This window comes from Canis lupus, chromosome 1, assembly GCF_011100685.1.
Source record: "Canis lupus familiaris isolate Mischka breed German Shepherd chromosome 1, alternate assembly UU_Cfam_GSD_1.0, whole genome shotgun sequence".
NCBI lineage: Eukaryota > Metazoa > Chordata > Mammalia > Carnivora > Canidae > Canis > Canis lupus.
Window position 1 is genome coordinate 17,443,076 of NC_049222.1, and position 17,980 is coordinate 17,461,055.

Genomic DNA, 17,980 nt, shown 5'->3' on the forward strand with positions numbered 1-17,980 from the left:
AGTTCTAGGTGCTGCCCAGCCGCATCGGGTCAGAGTCCCTCCCCCGCCCTCAGGTGTCCCCTCCCCACCGCCAGTCTGAATGACTATATGACTGTCCTGTCCTCGTCTGACTCCTGCGAAGTCGGCCGGCTGTCCAGGGCAGTTCCAGAACAGCACGGAACACAAAGGCCTTCATCTGGCTCTAGGCCTTCCTTTCCTGTCCGTGCTTGACACCAACATCACCTCTTCTTGGGTGGCGTCTTCTTGTCATTGGAACCAGAGGCACAGGCAGCCTGGTGTCTGCAGCTCCATTTGCTGGCGCTTTGACCCTGCCCCCTCCCTCGCCTGGGTTCCTGCATCTGTAAAGCGGGGCTGATGGGCGGCTGCCAACGCCAAAAGGACACGAATGTGGAAAGCACTTGGAAGCGCACGTGGCACCTGGTGGGCACCTTGTAAGTGGTGGCCATTTATTTGTTGAAAATCTAGGCCAAGTCCCTCCGTGGACTCCAACTTCTGCTATCACCTCGGCTTACGCACGTAAAGCCACTTACCCAGCTGCCTCCTGTCTCCTGACTTTCACCCTCCAACTTACCTAAAGCACCCATCCTCAGACCTGCCCCCCACCCCCGCAACTAGTCTGGACTTAGAACTCTCCAGAACTGTCTCTGAAACCTGACACGTCAGCCCTCCACCTTCTGGAAGCATCCACCTGTCACCCTTCCAGCTCTCTTAGTGAGCACCGCCTTCAAACCTGCTGGCTTCCTTCCCAGGGGAGCCAGTTCGACCCCTCATTTCTCAGCCCATCAGATCCTCTGAGCTAGTACAAGTTTCCCTGCTGAGTTTATTTATTTTTTTAAAGATTTTATTATTTGAGAGAGACAGAGAGAGAGAGGGGGGAGCAGGGAGAGGGACAGAGGGAGAGGGAGAAGCAGACAAGAATAATTTATTGAAAATAGAAACCTCAGGATCCCTAGGTGGCTCAGAGGTTTAGCGCCTGCCTTTGGCCCAAGGCGTGATCCTGGGGTCCTGGGATCGAGTCCCGCATCGGGCTCCCTGCATGGAGCCTGCTTCTCCCTCTGCCTGGGTCTCTGCCTCTCTCTCTCTGTCTCTCATGAATAGATAAATAAAATATTAAAAAAAAAAGAAAGAAAGAAAACAGAGACCTCAATGCCATAGGAGAGAAGGGATACCCAAAGAAATGAAACTTGGGGGAGAAAGAAAGGAGGCAGGACCCTGGGGGGTCCGTGGAGGGATTAGACAGGAGGGGGTCATGCCCTTGGTGGTAGCAGCCAGGGAACTGTGGGCGTGGTGGTGGAGGTGGGGATGCTCGTGGGGGCTGTGGGGCTTCCACTGTCTCTGGGGGCCGAGGCCGGGTTCTCAGCCTAGACAAGAGGGTGGCAGGAGGAACAAAGGTCTGCGGAGAAAGAAAATGTGTGTGAAAGCCACTTGGGGTTGACCCTTGGCAGTTAAACAAGAGGAGGGCCCGCAGTCCAAAGACGGGGTGGTGTTTGTGAGAGTCAGAGTAGAACGAATTGGAGAGTCCAGGTTAGACAAGAGAGTAAATTAAGGGGCGCCTGGGGGGCTCAGCGGGTTAAGCGTCTGCCTTCAGCTCAGGTCATGACCTCAGGGTCCTGGGATCCAGCCCCACTCAGGCTCCCTGCTCAGCGGGGAGTCGGCTTCTCCCTCTGCCTCTGCCCCTGCCCTGCACTCAAGCTTTTTTTTTTTTTTTTTTTAAATTTATTTTTATTTTATGATAGTCACAGAGAGAGAGAGAGAGGCAGAGACACAGGCAGAGGGAGAAGCAGGCTCCATGCACCTGGAGCCCAACGTGGGATTCGATCCCGGGTCTCCAGGATCGCGCCCTGGGCCAAAGGCAGGCGCCAAACCGCTGCGCCACCCAGGGATCCCTGCACTCAGGCTTTTGATGACTTACTAGAGGGTGGGATTAAAAGTGTTTTTGCAGTTATCGGACTGCATGATCTCACCAGCTTCCTAACACCTCCAAAGCATTCTCCAGACTGTTAAAGCAGAATTTTTTTGTATGGTCTTTTGTGTGTGTGTGTGTGTGTTTTCTTTAAGAAGAAAGATGTCTTCTTAAACACAAATATTGGTAAGAGTTAAGTTTTCTTTTAAGGAGAAGAATTACTTTTACTTGGCTATATAAATACAGTCCGGATCGGATTTAGATTTCAGTTATGTTAATAGGTATCTTAAAGACATTTAATTTTATTATTATTATTTTAATAATAATTAAATTTTATTTAATTTTAATTTATTATTTATTTTTTATTAATTTTATTATTTATTTAATTTTAATTATTTAATTTTATTATTGTTATTTTAAAGATTTTATTTATTTATTCATGAGAGACACACACACAGAGAGAGAGAGAGAAGCAGAGACACAGGCAGAGGGAGAAGCAGGCTCCATGCAGGGAGCCCGTGGGACTCCATCCGGGGTCTCCAGGATCATGCCTTGGACCAAAGTTGGCGCTAAACCGCTGAGCCACCCAGGCTGCCCTATCCAAATCCTTTTTAGAAGAAAATCATAATTTGTAAATAGTTACAAACTACGTTGATAACATAGGGTTATTTGTTCTACTTGTGAACGCATCCTAATACTTCTTAAGATTCTATTGGTTGCTTTTCCTTATTACAGCTGACCCTTGAACAACCTGGATTTGAACTGCACAGGTCTACTTACAGTAATTTTTTTTTTTAGTAATATATGTATCTTGCTATAAATGTATTTTCTAAAACTTTTTTTTAATATTTTTTATTTATTTATGGTAGTCACAGAGAGAGAGAGAGAGAGAGAGAGAGAGAGAGAGAGAGAGAGAGAGGCAGAGACATAGGCAGAGGGAGAAGCAGGCTCCATGCACCTGGGAGCCCGACGTGGGACTCGATCCCGGGTCTCCAGGATCGCGCCCTGGGCCAAAGGCAGGCGCTAAACCGCTGCGCCACCCAGGGATCCCTATAAATGTATTTTCTATTACACATTTTCTTATGTGCTCTCTCTCTCTCTCTCAAATAAATAAATAAGATCTTAAAAAAAAAGAGAGAGAGTAAGTTAAGTCCAGAGAGAAGTTAGATGCCCCGGAGGTTAGATGCCCCCAGGTGAGCAGTCTGGATTGGGCTGAATAGTTACCATCCAGGGGGCACTCGAGGAGGGGAGCGGAACACAGGGGAGACTGGATCAGAGCGAGGATGGTTCAAGTCACTTTCTGGGGTGACAAGGTCCAGGCTGGCTCCGGGGAGGCGGGTGGGGTTGCAGGAAACGTCTCTGTTGATGAGGAAGTCACGGGAAGGAGAGCAAGGCGAGGGCCATCAACAGGGAGTTGAGTTTCCCCGGGAAAGATGACGGGGCACAGGGCAGAGCTTGGGACCAGTGTTTTTCAAGACGGAGTGGGGCCGAGAACGTGCTATTTAAGGATGTTTTCTTACAAAGAGGTTTCTTTTTTCTTTTTCTTTTTTTTTTTAAAGATTTTATCTATTCATGAAAGGCACAGAGAGAGAGAGGCAGGGACACAGGCAGAGGGAGAAGCAGGCTCGATCCCGGGACCCCAGGATCAGGCCCTGGGCCCCAGGCAGGCGCCAAACCGCTGAGCCCCCGGGGATCCCCTACCAGCAGGGAGGGGATAGAGATGCCCCTTCTCCCAAGCGCACCCCAGGCCTCCGACCGCTCTGGGGCGGGAGGGGCGCACTTCTGTGTGCGCGCCGGGAGGGGGCGCGGGAGACCGCAGCCGAGAGGGACCCCGGGACGCGCCTCCTCCGCGGCCGGCCCCGGGGCGCCTGCGAGCCGCTTTCGCTACCAGCCTCCATCCGGCTCCCTGGGGTGGCGCTGGAGGCCGGAAATCCCAAATTGTATTAGCAGGCAGAGATCGAGGTCTTGGCAGGGCCACGCTCCCTTGGAAGCTTCTGGGCCCGCGGTCCCGGCTGCGGCTGCGCCGCGCGCCCCCCCGCCCCCAGCGCGCACCTCCTCCGCGTCCCCGGGCTCCCCTCGTCGGTGCCTGTGAGGACGCCTGGCCCGGGGCTGAGGGTTCTCCCCGCCCGCGGCGGCCGCCCGTCCAGATCCCCGTAGGACACCTGCTACGGCCCCCCCCCCCCCCCCCCCCCGTATACCAACCGGTCGCGGTTCAGGATCCGGGGGTTAGAAGGTAGGGATCTCTCTTTGGGGTCACCATTCACCCTCCTCCGCCCCCAGCGCGGGGCCCGCTCGGTTTGTTTCGGTGAACGTGTGGGTCGCGGCTGCTGAGCGCCCGCCGAGGCCGTCGTCGGGGCGCCCCGGGCCGGGCAGTGCCGTCTGCGCGGGGCCCGAGGCGGCCCGAGACCCGGAGGCCGAGCAGGCGCCACGCGGGATGGAGGAGGCGAAGCGTCGGAAGCAGCGCGGACCACCTCGGTGGGAGGCTGCGGCGTGGGGGGTCCTGGGTGCCGGCAGCACCGGGCGGGGACGCCTCCGAGAAGGCGGCCGCCCAGACCGCCAGCGCCGCCGCGCACCTCTGCCGGCACCGGAGCGCGGGTGGAGCACAGGTGGGCGGGAGCGCGGGTGGAGCGCAGGTGGGCGGGAGCGCGGGTGGCCACAGGTGGGCGGGAGCGCAGGTGGAGCGCAGGTGGGCGGGAGCGCGTGTGACCACAGGTGGGCGGGAGCGCGGGTGGTGCGCAGGTGTGCGGGAGCGCGGGTGGCCACAGGTGGGCGGGAGCGCGGGTGGAGCACAGGTGTGCGGGAGCGCGGGTGGCGCACAGGTGGTGCGGGAGCGCGGGTGACCCGCAGGTGGGCGGGAGTGCGGGTGGCGCGCAGGTGTGTGAGAGCGCGGGTGACCACAGGTGGGCGGGAGCGCGGGTGGCGCACAGGTGTGCGGGAGCCTGTGTGGGGCACAGGGGTGCGGGGAGTGAGCGTGGCCACAGGTGTGCGGGAGCGCGGGTGGCGCACAGGTGCGCGGGAGTGTGTGTGGCCGCAAGTGCACGGGAGCACGCGCGGCCGACGGGAGTAGGGAGCATGTGTGGCGCACAGGTGTACCGGGTGGGGGCGAGCAGCCCCCGCGCAGGCCCACGGACCTGGGTGGGAGCCGTCGGCGCGGGCTCCCAGGGAGCACGTCCCCCGTCCGTCCACCTTAGGCAGGTGCCTGCTCCCCGGGCTCCTGGGCCCCGCGCTCCAGAAGCTGCCCTGTGCGCAGGCGGGAGCGGCAGAGGGGAGCTCCCTGCGGGCCAGCGCGGGGGGCAAGGCGGCGCCCCTGCCCTGGTGCTGAGGACTGCGGGAGGCCGGTCCCAGGGCGCCTCGGCCTGCCAGCGCAGGGTTCCCTTCAGGGGCTGCTGGCCGATCCCTACGGGGGCTCTGGAGACCGCGCATCTGAGGACGACAGCAGCCTTCTCCGAGCGGGTGACAGCATGGAGCGGCACTGGGCCCACACGGCATACCCTGGCCCGGCAACTAGGAAGTGTGCAGTTGCATTATGTCTAAAAAAATGTACGTACCTCTATTAAAAATACTTTACTGTTAAAAAAGGTTACACATCACCTGCGCTTTCAGTACACTGGATCACTGATCACAGGTCACCAGGACACATGTAATAAAGAAGAAGTTTGAGCTGCTGCAGGAGTGACATGTGACACCGAGACAGGAGGTGAGCAAATGCTGTTGGAAAAATGGCCCCTATAGACTTGCCCCCTGTGAGGTTCCCACAGACTGCTCATTTGTCAGAAGCCCAGTGTCTGCGGAGCACAGTAAGGCGAGCACAGCGGTAGCAGGTCACCTGCACCTGCTCACAAGGCCATTGTCACCAGCAGCTCAGACTGGCCTCCTGAACTCCTCCCTTGGACCAGGAAGCTGGAAGCCCTCGGCTGGGCTGGGTTTTGGTCTTCCCCTCCTTTCTCAGCATGGTAGCCTGGCCCAGGTCGCCAGCCGGGGCGGGACGGCTGTGGCTGAGGGGACGGTCCCCAACGGGTGGTGGGCTCCAGTGAGAGGAGATGAGATCCATTGTTTTCACTGAGAAACTTTTTATGCCAATGGAAGGTAACTTGGAAGGAGGTATGTAAGCAGATGAAAGTAGAGATGCTCCAGATGAAATGAGGTGCAGAGACCTAGTCCCACCTGCCAGAGAGAAGCTATTTTTTTTTTTTTTTAGAGACAGCACACACAAGTGTGGGGAGGACAGAGACAATCTTTTTTTTTCTTTTTTTTTTTTTTTTTTTTTAAAGATTTTGTTTATGTATTTGAGAGAGTGAGTGAGCACCAGCAGGGGGAGGGACAGATGGAGAAGCAGGCTCCCCACTGAGCAGGGAACCGATGGGATGTGGGGCTCTATCCCAGGACTCTGGGATCGTGACCTGAGCCAAAAGCAGATACTTTTTTTTTTTTTTTAAAGATTTTTAAAAAAATTTATTCATGAGAGACACAGGCAGAGGGAGAAGCAGGCTCCCTGCGAGGAACCCGATGTGGGACTCAATCCCTGGACTCTGAGATCACACCCTGGGCCGAAGGCAGGTGCTAAACCGCTGAGCCACCCAGGGATCCCCCAAACAGATGCGTGACGGCCTGAGCTATCCAGGCGCTCTGAGAGAGAGAATCTTAAGCAGGCTCCGTGCCCAGTGCTGTGCCTGACGTGGGGCTCTATCTCACAACCTTGAGATCGTGACCTGAGCCAAAACCAAGAGTCGGATGTTTAACTGACTGCGTCCCCCAAACACCCCCCAAACAGGAGCTGTTCTTAACAGTTTGAAGACCACCAGACTCAGGTGTGAGGTCAAGTGTTACAAAAGGAAATTGGGAAAGGCGACGGGGCCACTTACACAAGCTGGGGCACAGGACAGAAGACATCGAGGTCAGATAATAGGGTCAGAACCCATGTCTAGCAGCAAGGGGAACACGTGCACGTAGGAGAAATATGGTATAAAAATTATCAATCTTCGAGGAAGACACTAAATCTTTGCAATAGAGTACTGAACATTCTACACAAAGAATGTTAGTTTAGTGGGTGAAACCAAAGCTTATATTAAAATACTTAAAAATATATTTTAACATCTTCCCCTGTTAGAACTCTGTTGAGCATATTATAGCGACATTACTAATTTTTAGGTCAACTCCTTCAGAAATGTTTGGAATGTGACCTGTGACTTTCATCTTTAGAGATGGTCAAATATTTTCTCCTTTAAGAATAATGTTTTAGTGTTTAAAAAATATTTTTCAGGGACGCCTGGGTGGCTCAGTGGTTTAGTGCCTGCCTTTGGCCCAGGGCATGATCCTGGGGTCCCGAGATCGAGTCCATGTCAGGCTCCTGTGTGGAGCCTGCTTCTCCCTCTGCCTGTGTCTCTGCCTCTCTCTGTGTCTTTCGTGAATAAATAAATAAAATCTTAAAAAAAAATTTTTTTTCAAACACTTAGAAGGTTTAAGTATTAAGCCACACTGTTAACACACTTCACAAAAAAAATCACTGTTGGGGGATACCTGGGTGGCTCAATTAGGCAGCTGACTCTGGATTTTGGCTCAGGTCATGATCCTGGGGCCCCCAGAATCAAGCCCTGCATCAGGCTCTGCGCCCAGTGGGAAGTCTGCTCGAAGATTCTCTCTCTCCCTCTGCCTCTGCTCCCCCCGACCCCTGCATGTCTCAAATCAATCAATCTTCAACAACCCCTGTTGGCTCATTTTCTGCTATGTTGGAAAAACAGCAAGTTTAAGTTACCAAATTCAAGATGCCGTTCCTTCTGTTTTCAAAGTAGGATGGTTGGGCAGCCTGGGTGGCTCAGCAGTTTAGCACCACCTTCGGTCCAGGGTGTGATCCTGGAGACCCAGGATCGAGTCCCACGTCAGGCTCCCTGCATGGAGCCTGCTTCTCCCTCTGCCTACGTCTCTGCCTCTCTCTCTCTCTGATGAATAAATAAATAAAATCTTTTATTTTTTTTATTTTTATTTTTTTAAATTTATTTTTTATTGGTGTTCAATTTACTAACATACAGAATAACCCCCAGTGCCCGTCACCCATTCACTCCCACCCCCCGCCCTCCTCCCCTTCTACCACCCCTAGTTCGTTTCCCAGAGTTAGCAGTCTTTACGTTCTGTCTCCCTTTCTGATATTTCCCACACATTTCTTCTCTCTTCCCTTATATTCCCTTTCACTATTATTTATATTCCCCGGATGATTGAGAACATATGTTTGTCCTTCTCCGACTGACTTACTTCACTCAGCAATAAAATCTTTTAAAAAAACAAAGTAGGATGGTTTTTTGCAAACTTCTTTCAAAGACTTGTATCTCTTAGATATAATAGTTGATACTCCGTCAAGTATGAGCATTTAATGTCATGCCAGTTTTGCATTGATTCAGCACTTATTACTCAATAATGATTGTGTATCTCCCCATCATCGGGTAATAAGCAGCAGCACTGGAGAGTAATAATGGGCTCTGTTCTGGGTCTGGGTCGTCCTGCCTCTGCCACTTGTCAGCTATCCAGGGTGAATTAGCATCTTGATTTAGCCTTACAGTTTCCTCTTCTGTTGTTGAGACATTAAATGAGGCCTGTGTGTAAAATGTTTGTACGTAGCACGTAGAACGTAAAGCACCCCACCCCAAGCCTTGCTTCCTTCCTTTGCATAAACGTGTACCGCTGAAGCTCCCATGTATTCATTCGATAATGTTGATGAACCACTTGCTCTACAAAAATAGTGGATGCAAGCTGCCCTTAAAAGAGTCAGTTTGGAGGAAAAAAATAAAAAAATCAGTGTGGGGGGAGGAATCGTGACTAGGAAAGGGAATAGCTTGCCCACAGTGGTGTTTCTTGCAGTGTATGCAAAGTAATCCAAAATTATTTTCAAATATGTGATTAGTTTTGAAAATCACTTGCAAATGTTCACTTCCAGCCACGATGTGATGATAGGACTGGATTCGCTCTCCCACCACGAACAAGTAGGAAGCCATACTCAAAGTACGAAACAATAGTTTTTTTTTTTTTTTTTTTCAGAAACAATAGTTTTTAGACATTGGACAAAGGTCACAGGTCACGATCTGTGAGAGAAGCGAGACAGGGAAGCACTGTGGGTTCTCAGCGTTTGGGCTGTCGTGGAGGGAGGTTCTGGAACTGTTTGGACAGTTTACTGTGGTTATGTAGGAGACTGTTCCTGGTTTTTAAAATTAATTAGTTAGTTAAAATGTTCCTGTTTTTAAGCAGTACACACAAGTATTTAGGGGCAAAAAGGCAACATTTTGAACAGTTTGGGAAAAAGATCATTTGTAGATGTAGACATAGATACAAATATATATATATATATACACACACACACATTTATGAGACAAAATGATAAAACATGGAAAAATGTTAACATAGGGAATCAGGGTGAAGGGAATATGGGAATTCTTTGTACAAGTTTTGAAGTTTTTATGTAAGCTTGAAAGTGTTTCAAAATTTTTAAAAAGTCAAAAAAATTTTAAAAAGTCAAAGTATTAGTGACTTATTAATGTAGGAACACTCAGCCATCTGTTTCTACTACTTCTACTACTTAAATGCCGTTCAAACACGATGCAGAAAAAACAGCAATTCCTTCAGATTTGTGGTAATTACTTTAGACTTAGCTATTTTTTAACAGAATAAAAAGCACTGAAGCTTAGCATATTTACATTGTACAGTGTGTATATCTGTACTTGTAAATTACACATCTGTTTCCTGTATAAAAACTGGAAGATCCAGGTAAGCAAAGACAAATAATTTCAGCAGAGAAACACTGCTCATCAATTGTCTTTCTGTGTAGTCATAATATACTTTATACTGGTAACTGGTGACATTAAATTTCCATGCTTTCTGAAACGTGATTTTGGAGTAAACAACATTCAATTGCAACTTATTTTTAAGCATTTAAAATTTTTTTTTTTAAAAAGATTTTATTCATTCATTCATTCATGAGAGATACAGAGGGAGGCAGAGCCATAGGCAGAGAAGCAGGCTCCATGCAGGGAACCCGATGTGGGACTTGATCCCGGGACTCCAGGATCATGCCCTGAGCTGAAGGCATATGTTCAACCATTGAGCAACCCGAGGGTCATGATCCCAAGATCAAGAGTTGCATATCCCAACAACTGAGCCCTCCAGCTGTCCCAATTACAACTTATTTTAGAAGGTGATACTACATTGCCAATACTATTTTTTTAAATAAAGATTTTATTTTATGGAGAGAGGCAGAGGGAGAAGCAGGCTCCCTGAGTGGAGCCCAATGCAGGACTCGATTCCAGGACCCCGGGATCACGACCTGAGCCAAAGGCAGGCGCTCAACCACTGAGCCACCCAGGCGTCCCATTGCCAATACTATTAAGAGTACTTTGTAGGAAGCACCTTAGTAACAAATAATATACACCATACTGTGTGTGTACTGACTGCTATGGTTTTGAGAAAGCCAGATTCCAAGGATGAGGAGCCTTTTCAAAGCGCTGGCTCTTGAAAGGACTTAGCATCTATCTCAGTGCTGCTCGTTCTGTAAAGTACTAGAAGATAAACAGAAGCACAGACAAGCTGTAGGGCACACTTCAAGCCACACTATTGTTGGGTGGTGAGGACAAGCAGACTCCTCCTTAGTAAAGTCACACTTTGTGTCCGATGCTGAAATATTTTTAATGGGGGGGGTCACCTGGGGGCCTCAGTGGTTGAGTGTCTGTCTTTGGCTCAGGTGGTGATCCCGGGGTCCTGAGATCGAGTTCTGCATCAGGCTCCCTGCGGGGTCCTGAGATCGAGTTCTGCATCAGGGAGTCTGCTTCTCCCTCTACCTATATATCTCTACCTCTCTCTATGTGTCTCTCATGGATAAATAAAAATCTTAAAAATAAAAAAAAATTTTAAAATGAAGTGTTTTTAATGCTGTCAACTTGCAAAAAGAATTAAATATGCTTATACAAACATTCTTATATTCTGGGTATTGTTCTCTTTACTAATTTTTTTATCAATATGAAAAGTAGGTCATATAAGGGAAAGTATTAAAAACATATTTTTTAATTAGGCCTGGATAAAGCCCACAATGTCAAAATAGAAGGACAGGTCGAAATTGCACAAAAGTAATGTGTAAGTTAAAAAAAAATGTTTATTTTAGAGAGAGAGCACGAGGAGGAGGGCGGGGAATCTCAAGCAGACTCCATGCTGAGGGCAGAGCCCAACACAGAGCTTGATCTCATGACCCTGAGATCATGACCTGAGCCAAAATCAAGGATCAATGCTTAACCAACTGCATCGCCCAGGTAACCTAAAAGTATTGTGCAAATTCTGAGTGTTTGGCATTAGTTAATAGTTAAATTAGTTAATTAGTTAATAGCTAAAAGCCTATTAGTTAATAGCTAAAAGCACCTGGGTGGCTCAGTTGGTTAAGCATCCAGCCCCGAGTCTGGCTCCCTGCTCACCCAGGAGCCTGCTTCTCCCTCTCCCTCCGCCCTTATCCCTCCCACCCTGCTTGTGCTCTCTCTCTCGCCATCTCAAATAAGTAAATAATATCTTAAAAAAAATACTAGGGGAATATTCAAATAACAGGAAACAATTTAAAATTTATTAGGCCTTTTGTTAAAAAATCAGATCTCATCCTGATACCACACTTGTGCCGAATCTACGTGTCAGTGTGTCGACGATCCGAGCTGTGGCTAGGTGATTGGATTTACGGAGTCTAACAAGTCAAAAACAATTTTGACTACTGAAGAGACCACCTCATGGTTGCTCTGTGTGCAAGTAAGAGGTATGAAAAGTAATCAGCACGGGGAGGGGGGGGGACCAGGAAAGGTCTATACTGTGTGTGTACTGACTGTTATTGTCCCTTTTGTATGTCAGTATCCTTTAAAGACTTTCCTTCTCAAGGTTGTGATTTATTTGGCCTGTTCACTTCAGCTGGATACCGCTAATGTTTTCTATTGGATGATCCGTGTGTTAACTTTTTTTTTTTTTTTAAAGAAGGTTTTCTTAGTTATTTGACAGAGTGAGAGTGAGAGCCCACGCACAAGCAGGGGGAGCAGCAGGCAGAGGGAGAGGGAGAGGGAGAAGCAGGCTCCCCACTGATCAGGGAACCCGTTGTGGGGCTCGATCCCAGGAGCCTGAGATCATGACCTGAGCTGAAGGCAGATGCTTAACCAGCGGAGCCACCCAGGCACCCCTGACTTAACTTTTTTAAAATTAGAAAACATGTAACTTATCATTGCTAACTTTAGGATTTTGAAGTTACTTTCCAGAAAATACCCCTTCCCCAGGATCAAATATTAGCTCTGGATTTAGGGTGAGCCTTTACTATCCTAATCTCTTCCTCCCATTGTCGTTGGTATCAGTGGGTTGCCCTTCCTAAATTCTACTGATGTATAAAGCCCTCTAATGTTATAAAGCAACTGGCATATAGAAGAGACAAAAAATACACGACTGTTAGTTTAAAAAATGTTTTAAAATTATAAATACATGCCTTAAAAAATTCAAATATACAGGATAAACAACCGCATAGTTGAGTATGGAAGCCACTGGCTGGATTTCCATTGTTCAAGTTATCACACGGGGTTGGAGGGTAGCGGAGGACACACCAGCGGAGGACACGGACACATTTCCATCATTACAGAAGGCCCACTGGGCAGTTCACTGGCTACCACCCTACAGTAACCATAATTAAGCACTAGTATATACATGGCTCATTATAAGAGGTTCTGCATATACTCTGAACACAAGTACCTTATCAGACATGAGTTTTACACTTTCTCCTGTGCTGTGGTTGTCTTTTCACTTTCTCGATGGTGTTCTCTAAAACAGAAGAGTCATTTTGAGGAAGTTCAATTTATTTATTTTTCCTTGTTGCTTGTGCATTTGGTGTTGTCGCTAAGAAACCACTGCTTCGTCCAAGGTCACTAAGATTTACTTGTATGTTTTCTTGTCAGTTTTACAGTTTTAGCTCTTATATTTAGGTATAGGATCCTTTCTGGGTTGAAATTTGTATGTAGTATGGGGGGGGGGGTTCTTTAGCACTTGGCTATACAGTTGTCCTAGGTCTATTCGTTGAGAAGATTACTCTTTCTTACTGAATGCTATTGGCAGTATTGTCAAAAATTAATTGATCATAAACATTATAGGCTTATTTCTGGATTCTCAGATACAATTTATATCCCCGTAATCCATGTTTATCTTCATACCAGTGTCACACTGTTCGTTACTGTAGCTTTGTAGTTAATTTCTGTAATTAGTTAAGTGTGAATCTTCCAACTTTGTTCTTTTTCAAGATTGTTCTGGCTTTTGTATTTTCCATGCGAGTTTTATCATTTTATCAATTTTGTGTTTCTGTATAAATTTTACCAGTTTGTCAATTTTTGCAAACCAGGCAGCTGGGATTTTGATAGGAACTGCAGGAACTCTGTGGAGCAATTTGGGAGCAATCTTAACAATGTAAAGTCTTTCACTCCATGAGCAAAAATGTATTTCCATTTATTTAGGTCTTCTTTTAATTTCTTTCAACAATGTTGTATAGTTTTTATTCATCTCAATGCTACTGTAGATAGAACTTTTAAAAATCTCAATTTCAGAACATTCACTGCTGACACAGAAATAAAACTGATCTTTGTATATTGATCTTTCTATCCTGTAGCCTGGTGAACCCATTTCGTAGTTTTCAAATGAAACTTCTTAGAATTTTCTATCTAATAAGATTGTCATCTGTGAATAGTTTTCCTTCTTTCCAGTAGGATTAACTTTTCTTTTTCTAGCCTAAATGCCCTGGACAGGACCTCAAGAACCAAGGTTGAATAGAAGGGGCAAGAGTGAATGTCCTTGTCTTCTTATTCCTGATGTTAGGGGGAGGACATTCAGCATTCAGTTTGTTGCCAATAATGATGTTAGGTGTGGGCTTTTTGTAGTTGCTCTTTATCATATTGGGGAATTTCCATTTTATTCCTAGTTTGTTAACTATTTTTAATCATGAATGGGTGCAGAATTTTATATGTTCTGCAGCTATTAAGCAAGTCAATGTAGTAGTTTTGTCCTTTATGAATATGGGATGGTTGATACTCATTATTTATGAGCCTATATTTGTGAATTTACCAGTTTATTTGTAAAATGTGTAATCCCCAAATCAAAACTGTCAGCACTTTAATGATCACTCATATATATGTGCAGACCTATGAAAATTTTGAGTTTTGCTGATATGCATGTTCCCAGTGGGGGAGAACAAGGCCATGGTTCACCTTCCTGTTCCAGCTCCACCCCAGACATGACCAGAAGATGAGGGGCCAGGGGCAGGGCTGTGTGAGCTTTGGCTCCGGGGCCAGCTGGACGGGTATGAATCCCAACTCTGGCAGTTATTAGTGGGGTAGCCTCAGGAAGTCACTTAATATTTTTGAACCTCATTTTCTTTGTAAAATAAAACAATATACACCAGGATAAATTGTTCTCAGGATTTAAGATTATATATAATCTATTTGAGATATGAATGCACACACATACGTGCGCACACATTTCCCCTAGGAGCAATGGCTCTGCATTCACTGGTTCAGTTTTCATTGTGACTTCCTAGATTATAACTACTGTGAATAATGAGAATTATTTGCATTCGACGTTGATTTTTGGATGTTACACAAACCTTGCATTCCTGGGATCAATCTTACTTGGTCATGGTATATGATCCTTTTTATTATGCTGCCAGACTCAGTTTGCTAGTATTTTGTGGATAACTTTTTGATCTGTTTTCTTGCGATGTCTTCACCTGGTTTTGTATCAGCGTAATAGTGGCTTCATAAAATGAGTTGGGAAGTGTTCTCTCTCCTTACATTTTTGGGAGAGAGTTTACAAACGATTGGTGTAATTCTCTAAATGTTTGGTAGGATACAGTAGCGAAGCCACCTGAGGCTGGTATTTTCTTTGTGGAATGTTTTAAGATCACTAATTCAGTATTTTTGTTATTGGCACTTGCCATTTTAACTTGCTTTAGGTAGGACAAAAGGTGGTAAGATTCTCTCTTAAGGCCAGTAAAATTCATTAAGAAAATGTTCTCAAAAAAAAAAAAAAAGAAGAAGGAAAAAAAAAGAAAATGTTATCAAGGAGGACATATCCAGTGTTGGTAAGATTCAGAGAAGCAGCTGCCAAGATTATTCAGTGGCAGAAGTATCCTGCTGTCTTGCTCTAAGACAGACAAACATTTCGTCACCTCTCCATGTGCTTTCCTGACCTTAGGAACCATAAATTTCCGCCTGTTCTACATAAGATTTATATTTATATACAAACCTCGTAACTGATGCTTGCAGTGACGTCCTATAATCACAAAGTAAGGTTTATACATTTCTAAGATTATATACAGACCTGCATATTTACATATTATCTTTAAATCCATCTACAAATGTAACACCTCAGAACCTGTCAGGAAGGTAGCGTGTAGTGGAATAAACACTGGAATGGAAACCTGGAGGTCTCAGTTCTGGTGCCAGCTCTAACGTACACAAGATGCCTCCATCTGTTTCTCCCACTGATGAAACTGGGTTAAGTGTGATCATCACCAGGGTTTTTTGCCCTGATTCTAAAAATACAATGACTCACTCTACAATAACGTCATTCCCATCGTTCTTACTTCAGAGTGCTCAAAATGAAAATATTTTTGTTATAAACACACGAACATATACACATCCATCCTTTACTCTTACAGAACAAGTCAACCAATTCATCAGCTCCTAAGAGAGAAGAAGAGGGTCCGTGGGTAAATAATATAATTCCAACACCTGAAAGTCCTGAGTTTGCCATGAAATATCTTTACTAATCTTCTCTCTCTTCGAATAGGTATTTGCTTCTTCATGATGCTTCCCTTCATGTCAGTCCTGTTGCACAGGAGGCATCTGGTAATTATGACAACTTCCAACAACAAGGAGGTCACTTTTCAGAAATTCGGAGTGCATCGGAGAGACTGAATGGCACGTCATCAGTTGTCTCCACTGGCACATTGCTCCTACCGAACTGGCATGGATAGTGGTGGGTGTGGTGACTTGACATAAATGCATCTGCCGTCCGGCTGCAGCGACAGCCATCTGATGGCAAGATGTTACTTGAGTTGCCAAGGTGTGAATGGTAAACCCCGTGGAATGAGTCTTGAGACGAGTGGTAGTGGCCGCCTCCCGCTGAGGTGGATGCTGAGCTCTGGTAAGGGCCATTACACATAATACAAGTTTGGAAGCAAGTCTTCCTTCCCAAACCTCGGTGAATGTCCAGTTTGGCAATGAGGGGTTTCCCAACATTCACCTCCTGCTTCTCCTCTACGGTATCTTCCAGTCCTGAGTACTGATATGACAGGCAGACTGTGAAGATGAGATGTTCCTGAAAAGGAAAAGAAACAATTATTTTTATCAATTGTGAAAGCATCTCAATCTTAAGAGTACTTACTGACATATACAAATACACATGATCACACAACAACAGCAGCCACTCTCACTCCCCTTTCCCAGGTTCTAAATCCCCAAGGCCCGTTTACCCCTTCCCCACACTCAGGAAGGCCCGCTATAATCGCCTTCCCTTTCCCTCATTCAGTACTTTCAACTAACTGGTGGAACTCTAGATCCTGCTCCTGACAGCAGCCAGAGTCACAGCGCCCTTGTACCATACTCTGGGTGAACAGTGGAAAGGTGTTTTCTAAGCAGTGGGGGTTGAGAAACTTACCCTTCCCTATTAGTGAAGATGGAGAATGATCCCTTAATGAAAAAATCTGGCTTTACACCTAGGCCAGAAGTTTAGCTGTTTTAAAAAACATGAAATAATAATCCACAGTCCCAGGTGGAGAAATACCACTGAATCCGATCATTAGGGTTATTACAAAGACAAAGGAGACTGCAGGTAGATTAGCTAGGAATAGGATGACAATAGTCTGTGTTGTTCCTTAACTAGGAAATGATTACTTGAAGATGCAAAGGTATCTTTTTTTTAAAGATTTTATTTATTTATTCATGAGAGACACAAAGAGAGAGAGAGAGAGGCAGAGGCACAGGCAGAGGGAGAAGCAGGCTCCATGCAGGGAGCCCGACATGGGACTTAATCCTGGTTCTCCAGGATCAGGCCCTGGGCTGCAGGCGGCGCCAAACCGCTGTGCCACCAGGGCTGCCCGATGTGAAGGTATTTAAAAGCAGACCATGCTCTGTATCTCTAAGTTTTCAAAAATGTGGAGAGTAATCACATGTGCTCTCACACAAAAACCCTCAGGCCACTACCAGGGACAGAACAGAATATGCAAGGGTCACTGATGAGACGCACTGTGTATCACTTACCTCTACTTCAATTTAATACCAATGAAGCAGCTCATCTATAAACTAATACAAGTGTCACACACCAACATGAACTTTCACTTTCATTAAGTTAGTAGTTATAAACAGGACAAGTAATAACCTTTAATTTTTGCAGCGAACTGAGCCTAGTGTAGAGGCAATGCTTGGGAAGATCCTTGGATACTAAATAGCTGCCAGTTTCTTCAGGCGTCCCTTTATTTGCATCTTTTGGATCAATATCTAAATCCTGTGAAAATCAGCAGACGTTATTAATGAAATCACTTAGGTCACAACGTAGTCTATGACAGTAAACTATCTGAACAGGTATTGCTCTCTCATGAATTTTGGCCTGAGAGGTGAGCCCTTTGCTAGGACTAAAGAAACTGTAAGAACGACATTCTAGAGTCTAACAGGAATTCTAAATTGTGCACAGATACATTTAAAAAGTTAGCTCTGCAAGGCTAGTTACTTTCAAACTACCCCTAGGAGTACTTCTTAGTCCACTTGAGCTTCCTTTAGGGTTCCAGCCCTGTTAGTGTGTGACTCCTGGATTCTCTTCCTGCTCACTCAACACTTTTGGGAAGGTGTAGGGGGATTTACATGATTCATATATTTAAAAAGAATAAATGGACGTGTACATACAGGCAGCCCTTCCCTTTTTCTTCTCTAAGAGCCAAGCCCTGGCTGAGAGCGGGAGATCTGTTCTGGAACTTCAGAGAGAAGGCCTCAGGCTCTCCCTGCCCAACGCCCAGGAGGCCCAAGCGAGTCCAGCACTGTCAGGGTTGGTAGACAG

At 46.5% G+C, this 17,980-nt stretch overlaps 1 protein-coding gene and 1 long non-coding RNA gene across 2 annotated transcripts in view; one reads left to right on the plus strand and one right to left on the minus strand.

Moving 5' to 3' along the window:
• The first annotated feature begins 4,094 nt into the window (after positions 1 to 4,094).
• On the plus strand, positions 4,095 to 11,935 carry LOC119870718. Its single transcript, XR_005353436.1, has 3 exons — positions 4,095 to 4,136; positions 5,483 to 5,600; positions 11,513 to 11,935. It is a non-coding gene; the product is annotated as an uncharacterized LOC119870718 (long non-coding RNA).
• A 405-nt stretch (positions 11,936 to 12,340) lies between these two features.
• The window catches only part of MALT1 (MALT1 paracaspase), a 60,779-nt gene continuing 55,139 nt past the window's right edge, over positions 12,341 to 17,980 (minus strand). Inside the window, exons 16-17 of the mRNA XM_038525473.1 lie at positions 17,309 to 17,434; positions 12,341 to 16,249 (exon numbers count right to left, since the gene is read on the minus strand). Coding sequence (XP_038381401.1) covers positions 15,809 to 16,249; positions 17,309 to 17,434 — 567 coding nt within the window. The 3' untranslated portion in view covers positions 12,341 to 15,808. The remainder of the gene's footprint in view (positions 16,250 to 17,308; positions 17,435 to 17,980) is intronic.